This window comes from Clarias gariepinus, chromosome 24 (assembly GCF_024256425.1).
Source record: "Clarias gariepinus isolate MV-2021 ecotype Netherlands chromosome 24, CGAR_prim_01v2, whole genome shotgun sequence".
Lineage (NCBI taxonomy): Eukaryota > Metazoa > Chordata > Actinopteri > Siluriformes > Clariidae > Clarias > Clarias gariepinus.
Genome location: NC_071123.1, coordinates 23284841 through 23292662, shown reverse-complemented (window position 1 = coordinate 23292662; position 7822 = coordinate 23284841). Strand labels below are relative to the sequence as shown.

General features: G+C 41.3%; 1 protein-coding gene across 2 annotated transcripts; it reads left to right on the top strand.

Annotated features, from left to right (window-relative positions):
• The first annotated feature begins 2396 nt into the window (after nucleotides 1-2396).
• srsf7a (serine and arginine rich splicing factor 7a) lies at nucleotides 2397-7321 on the top strand. Of its 2 annotated transcripts, none has more exons than XM_053486037.1 (8): nucleotides 2397-2517; nucleotides 4635-4861; nucleotides 5050-5229; nucleotides 5557-5619; nucleotides 5719-5757; nucleotides 5861-5974; nucleotides 6466-6570; nucleotides 6660-7321. In XM_053486037.1, the coding sequence occupies exons 2-8, from the start codon at nucleotides 4653-4655 to the stop codon at nucleotides 6709-6711; spliced, it is 762 nt and encodes a 253-aa protein (XP_053342012.1). In that variant the 5' UTR covers nucleotides 2397-2517; nucleotides 4635-4652; the 3' UTR covers nucleotides 6712-7321. The 2 variants fall into 2 exon arrangements, with proteins under 2 accessions (XP_053342012.1, XP_053342013.1); XM_053486038.1 differs by having other exon boundaries at nucleotides 2422-2517; nucleotides 4646-4861.
• Nucleotides 7322-7822: the final 501 nt, after the last annotated feature.

Below are 7822 nucleotides of genomic sequence, written 5' to 3'. Positions count from 1 at the left end.
TGCTATGGAACTGCCATAGGTCCCTGTTGCCTTGATGGTATAGATTTGTAGCCCCTTGGCCAGATGACAGATGACTGAGATATTTGTGATATCTGAGAAATGTGATAGTTCCATGATGCCTATCAGCAAGGTATGGATCACTCCAAGAAGATTTAATTGTTTCATGCTCAGAAACCATGCCAGAGAAAAAGCTGGTTTCAGGAACGATAGAGCGCATTAGGACACAGATCAAATCAAATATAGAAGCAATCATACCTGCTGTGTATCTCCTCCAAAAACTTTTTGTGCACATAGCACAAATGATTTGTGAATTCATAGAGATTTGTAGCAAATGTGGTTAAAGATGGCGGAATGTCTCATCCTCTAATCTACCAGTCATAGCTGATGAAGTAGGAAAGCATGTGAGAATGTTGCTCTTGACATTTTTCCTAAAATATCAATAATATCAGGCATAATGCAAAATGTAACGTCCTTGATCTTTTCTTCTCTTGTGTGTAATGGCAGGTCACAAATTAAGTAGGTGTGTACTGCCACCTGCTGTATGAGAGGGTGTAAATACACAATCATGCACTACAATGGTATACAAAACAAAAGTGGGCGCTGGCTGGTGGGGAAGTGGGGAGGGGGAAGCAATCATTCCTAAATGTGGTACAAATCACTCTCTCACTCACTTCCATTCCACTTTATCCTGTATATAGGGTCACAGGTTGCCTATCCCAGGAGACTTGGGGAACGGGGTAGGATGCCAATCCATCACAGGGCACACATACACACACTCACTACAGCCAATTTGGGAACGGCAATAAGCCTAATATGCAATATCTTTGGACTGTAAAAGAAAACTGCAGCACCCAAAAGAAACCCACTAAGCATGGGGAGAATATGCAAACTCCATGCACACACAGACATGGAGGTGGGGCTTACATCACGTGAAATCTGGGATGGGAAGGACACAATATCTTTCTTTAGGTTTAAAAATGCCAGTTGAAACTTGTTCATTTTGGCCTATTTATTATTTTTGGTCTCGTTAATGTACTTTGAATAGTTTCATAAAGCTTTGAGGCTTATACTTCAATAAAATTTAATTTTATTTGTAGAGCACCTTTAACAATGGTCATTGTCGCAAAGCAGCTTTACAGAACCAAAAGAAAATGATGGAAATGTGCATAAAGTGTGAAAAAATCTGTATAAATCAAAATGATTAGATTGTCCCTGATGAGAGTGAAACGGTGACGGTGGCGAGAAAAACCTTCCTGAGACTGCAATAAGAAGAAACCTTGAGAGGGAACGGACTCAACAGGGAACCTATCCTCATTTGGGTGAAAATGGATAGCAGGGATTGTTTTGCAGTCATGTTGTGGGTGAGTCAATTGAAAGTTCAATATAACAAGCGATGTGCTGGTAATATGGGTACAAAACTGTAGGAAATTCCATAAATGAACTACTGAGCAACGGTATACTGTAGCTAATTCATTAACAATTGACCTTAATCTGATTAATAATGATGGCACAGTGGCTTAGTGGTTAGCACTGCTCCTCCAGGGTCTGAGTTCAATTCCCGCCTCGGGAAACATGGAGTTTGCATGTTCTCCCAATGCTTGGTGGGTTTCCTCTGGGTACTCTGGTTTCCTCTCACAGTCTAAAGACATACTGATTGGCGTTCCCAAATTGTCTGCAGTGTGAATGAGAGTGTGAGCATATGTATATGTGTGTGCCCTGTGATGGATTGGCACTTCCACCCTATGCCCTAAATCCTCCAGGATAGACTCCGGGCCCCTCGCGACCCTGTATACAGAATAAAGCAGTATAGACCATGATTGAGTGATCAATTGTTCAACTTGTTCATTTTTCACAGAAACACCACTAAAGTCCTATTATGCAACAAAAGTGCTATAGTAGTGGGAAATGACGGCTCCTGCACCATTCTTCTTCATCTTTTAGTGTGTTTATGGCGGTTGGCAGGTGCATTACTACTATGCCGCCTACTGTGTGGATCAGGATCCTATCTGAACTAGCGGTGAGGTGGAAAAAATAGTAAAATCAATACATTATTATTAATATTTAATAAAATAAATACAGATACAGATGTGTTCCTTTAGATTCTCTCAATCAGGTTGGTTCTCTTGAGGTATTGTATCAAGCATTTGTACCTTCCAATCTTCTCTATGCTTTCGTAACAGCGCCTGTAGGTTAAACCAGACTTTCATGTCTCTCAGGTCTCGTACCATCATATTTTGAACAGTGCAGCATGATCTGCTCTACTGTTTCTCCTGCACCCTCTTTAGTGCACTACATGTTTATCAGAACCCGGGTGCAGGGTGAACCCTTACGAAAGCGCGCCTTTATATCGCGTCATGTACTCACGGACCAATCAGAACGGTGGTCTATAAAGCCCCGCCTTTTCAGATGGTCACGAAGGCGCGCGCAACTCAGCTTTGCAACCCCGTGCTTGCGCTTCCGGGAAAGAGGGGCAGAGAGCGCGTGAGTGAATGTGACGCTTGAGACGATTAGAAGAAGGTAAGAAAATAAAATGTAAAAAATCAACTCTAAAAAAAATTTACGCGAGTAGTGCTTTCTGAAATGCATAAAAGGGTAATGCGGTTTCTGATACAGTTTGCGTTGTTCAACCGGAAACGCACGTTCACACTACACGCGCGCGCTGTGCTGCCGCTGCGCTTGAGGCCGACAATCAATTTACGCCTTACCCTGCGCTATGCTAAGCTAATCTTGCTAACACTCGCGATTTAAACGCCGTTAATGTATTTGTGTTAATTGTTTTTTCCTCGCGTGACTTTTACTTTAACGAGCACTTATTTGATTTCGACTCGGATTAGCCGCGACTTTTTTATTTATTTTGCCCCTTTTCAGTTTTAGCGTGAAACCGTACTGTGGCGGGGGCTGTGTCTCAAATGGCCGCCATTTTTACTACAAAGTGCGCGAGGCAGTGCACGCGCGCCATTATTACTTGACTGGCGGGAGCGCGCTTGTTTAGGGAGCGAGCAGGGCATTTGGTACCAGGTTGAAATCTGATCCGGTTGAATGCTCGTTCGGCGTTTAGAAATAAACCGAAACTTGTGGGTTATTAAACTGATCATAATAAAATTTGGTCATTGAAAACCTTTTCTCTTTCTCTAAAATTATCGTTCACTTTGTCTTGATTTATTAAAAAGATAAGAATTTTCCAGAGGTTTATGCTTTATGCTTCATAAATCGCACGCACACACAGGAAATTTAATTACATGAACAAACAAGATGGAAAGTAAAAATAAAATCTGATAAATGTGACTTTTTCTGTTGAATTCCTGAGTTTTACTGTTTATGGAAGCGTTTATTTGCAAAACAAGAATGAAATGTTGGATTTTAATGCCGTTAAACGAACAAAGAGGTTGCTAGCATGTTGGCTAAATGTACCTCAGATTACCACACAGGGTCTACTGGCGTTATTAGATTCATGCTAACAGACAAACCTGGTCCCCGATTCGTTTATAATTATAATTACTCCTATTATTTAAACGTTTTTACAAAAATTACATAATTCTTGTTCTTTAGAGCTTTCAACAGTAGCTAGAACACAAAATATTACACGAAGCCTGTATGGTTTATCTAGAGGCACTTCACAACTTCACTAATGACATTTACTTGATCCTTTTGTTAGTTTACACTTTCTTTCTTTCGCTTTATAGTTTGATAATTATGGTATTTACCGTTGATGTCGTTTGCATCCTGAGGTAATGTTTGTTTAAATTGCATCTCTGGGATTTAAATCCTGTTCCACCGCCCCAGTCGCTTTTACCCAACCGTATAGGAGTTTGGAATGTCTATGCTGGCACAAAATGTATTTATATGTTTGCTTTCCACCTATTGCCCAAAACCCCAGACACTGGATGCAGTGCCGGTTCAAAGCCTGAACAAAATGGGAGGGAAGTGCATCCACAGTAGAAACCTGTGCCAAGTTCTTTTGTGGATCGGTTGGTCCGCTGTGACAGTCCACACTACAATATATATACATTTGCACTTTTGACATAAACGTCCACGTCAATCTTGCATACTTTAAATAGCATAGGCTATTTCAAGATTCTTCCCCATGGCCGAGCATGTGGCCTTATTTTGAATACATCACATTTTAACTTATTTGTTTACAGAGTATACATTTTTTAATAAGTATAAAATGCAGCATCGGAGTTGTGGTCGTGGATGCCGTAAATATATTATGTATCGCTGTACATGTGGCGATGGCAGCCCATCAAGTAGTTCCATCTGTATTTCCTTTTTTTTTTCTTTTTTGACTTCCTTTGCTTTTTACTATTCTTATTTTTAGTTTTTATTCAATTTTTTAGAATTTCCTTCAGGATCAATAAACAGTCTAGCTATCTTCCTAGTGTCAGCGTGTGCGGTGTTGACTACTGATAAAATAAATGAATTGACACTGAAAAGGAAAAGCGAAAGTATGTTCTATTACAATTGTGCTGTAATTTTACAAAAAAGTATAGTGATGCGCACAATGTCTTGATGTAAAGGACTATGTTACCAACATTACTGTATACAAAATGTACTGTAATCTTCATAAGTAGTGTACATGATTGTTCTTCTGTATTCCAGATGGTCTGGTTTTAAAGTTTCTGTAACTTGTCCAGGTCTGTTGCAGGTTTGAGATGTCTTACTCGTCACGGAGTTCCCTGGACTGTAAGGTGTATGTAGGTGACCTGGGCAATGGCGCGGCGAAGGGTGAGCTAGAGCGTGCGTTCAGCTACTATGGGCCTCTGCGGAGCGTCTGGGTGGCGCGGAACCCTCCGGGCTTCGCTTTTGTTGAGTACGAAGACACTAGAGACGCTGAGGACGCTGTGAAGGGCATGGACGGAAAGTAAGTCGGCTCGATCAGCCTGCAGCCCTCCCATTTTTAATTTTTTTTATAATTTTTTTTTAAAAGCTCGTCGGCGTTTCATACTGAGATTATACATAAGACAAATCTTGAAGTATTGGCACCCTTTAGGGGTGGCAGAGAAACAACCGGGCTGGTGTTATGCTTAGTGTACCCTTTGTCTTTCCCAGAATGCTGTGCGGGGCCCGGATTCGTGTCGAAATGTCAACTGGGATGTCCAGGAAATCCCGCTTTGGTCGGCCAAGCCGCAGACAGTTTGATCCAAATGACCGCTGCTACCAGTGTGGCGAGACAGGCCACTACGCCTACGACTGCTACCGCTACAACAAGAGAGGTGGCAGGCGCAGCAGGTACCCGCAAGAATGCTTATCTAATCCAATAAATGAATTAATTTAAATCCATGCCATTTAGTTTTAAATAAACTGTTAGCACTAGCCAAATGCTGTCAAAAGGACAATATAGCACTGTTATTTACGCTTGCGGCATTAAGCAGACACGCTTGTCCAGAGTGACTTGCATCAGTGCTTTTAAGCTTCCATTAATAAGTGCATCTTTTTACCTACTTGCCAACTAGAAGTACCTACTTGGTTCACCTACTTGCCAACTAGAAGTACCAGATATTTAGAGTGCGAGGCTTAATCACAAGTTGTTTTTTTTTTTTTTTTTTGTCTGTTCAGGTCTCGCTCTCGGTCCAGATCTCGTGGTCGTCGCTATCACTCTCGCAGCCGTAGCAACGAGCGGTAAGAATGCTGTACACATTATCCACTGGACTGAGGTGGTGATTTTAAAGTGTGTGCGTGCTGATTATTTTTCTCTCTCTCTCTCCCTGTGTGATGTAGGAGGTATCGCTCTCCATCATACTCCAGAAGGCGGAGCAGGTTAATTCTTTTACACTTTGTAGTATTTAGCTGTTGCATCACAGATTGTAGGTCTTTCCAAGAAGGCAAGTCTGCTAACTGATGTGTCCGCACGTGTGGTTAGGTCGGCATCCGCGGGCCGCTCCAGATCCCGAACCCCAGTTCGCCGCTCTCGTTCCCCTGTGCGCCGGTCCAGGAGTCCTGCCAGAAGGTCGAGAACACCAGTCCGCAAGAACAGGTAAGAAGCACTCTGTTAATATATTGAGAACATGTGTGAGGATAAGTGCGGTTGTACATGTGTGAGGATATCACCTGTCGTATTATAATTGCTTGATTGCTGATGTCGCTACTTTGGCAGCTGTGAATATGAGAGGGCGGAGCTTCTAAAAGGCAGGGTGTTTTGTGTATCAGCGGGTATTACTGATTGCTTATTGGATGATAACCAAAATCTTTGTAAATCAGCCTCTGTCTGATTTTATAATACTGTGTTTTGGGGGTTTAAAATTTTTACTTTTTAATGAACATAAATTGTTGCTAAATGTTGAACATCTGGCTTTCTATGTAAATGACTTGAAATTAAGCTTTCTATGTTTTGCTGTTGGTTGCACTACTTTGAGGACCAGGTGTGTCTCAGGGAAAATAAATGTTTAGGTTGATTTTGATTGTCTGTACTGACTTAAAGATCATGTATCAATCTTTCTTGCCTTTTTTTTGGTGATTTTTAAACAGTCGTTCGCGATCTTTGTCACGTTCACGCTCTGGCTCCAGACAAAGAGCACGCAGCGCGTCCAGATCCAGATCTCGTTCTCGCTCCGTAAGCAAGAAGAGAGACAGGTGAGAGCATCCAAAGCCACACGCGTGATTTCAGTTCAGCTTGCGTGTGTCTAATCTCAGTACTTAATGAAACTGTGTGTGTGTTTTAGCCGTTCGAGGTCAATCAGCCCGAGAAAGAGCCCGACACCTGATGCTGACTGATCTGGAATGTTGACCCTCTCTTCTTTTATCTCCGCCCCGTTCCGTCCTCTTCGTCCAAGCTTTCCTCCGCTTCTCCATCAACTGATGAACTTCTATCACCTGGTGTCATCGACTTCATCTTTTCTTCTTTCCCATCATGGTTGCCCTTTCAGTTTTCAGTTTCAGACATCTGTGCCTGCACCGTCTCGTCTCTTCTGCCTACCTCTCTACCCTTTTTTTTTTTTTTTTTTTTTTTCCTCTCCCCTATTAATTTTAAAAATCTATTCTTAAAATGATTTTATGCCATCGGTTTTAGTTTCAGGCCCGAGGCTGGTGGTCTGTAATGAACGCAACAGTCACCAGTGTCGGTATTGAAAGAAGAAAAGATTGAGCCATAATTGAGTCAAAGCTAGGCTTTAATTTTTGTTTCTTTCCCTTTGTTATAAAAAAAAATGCCAGTGGTCGTTTTTTTTTTTTTTTTAAATAAAGTGAGTCTTTACACCTGAGTCTTTCTTTATTGAGATGCACAACCCACTACTTGCGTAGCTGCATATAAATTCTAGTGTGTAATGTTTCAGGTTTTTTATGCTGGATATGATTTGTTTTATTAATAAATGGTAATGTTCGAGTCCCCAGTGTTTCAGAGCTTCATGACCTTGTTGTTTGCTTCACATGTTTGCATGTGAAGAGAGGAAGTGTAGTAGTGGTTAAAAGAACCTGACCATGTTAAAATCTATTATACAACTGTTAATCATGACAAAGTAAACTGTATGGACAATGGGCATTCCACTGGTATGGAGAAGTGGGAGTTTAAGCTTAACATTAGTAGACTGCTTTGCAATGCAGGTCCCAAGCCAAAATCTGCACCAGATCTGGCAGGTCACATGTTTCAAGTGCATGACCTCTAGCATCAAAAGAAGTCTTAAGAAGAAAAATTAGTTTTTCTTTTCGTTTGGTTTAATGTTTTAGGAATTTCAGACTTGAGTAACCAGCAGGTAGACCACTGGTAAGGTATCCAGTCATGGCTATTGTGAGATGTTAGTACACATGTTAGATATGTATGTCGAAGGATTAAAACAAACATGTTTATTACATTTCAAATAAGCAGGCTGCCTTCAATCAACATTTTTTT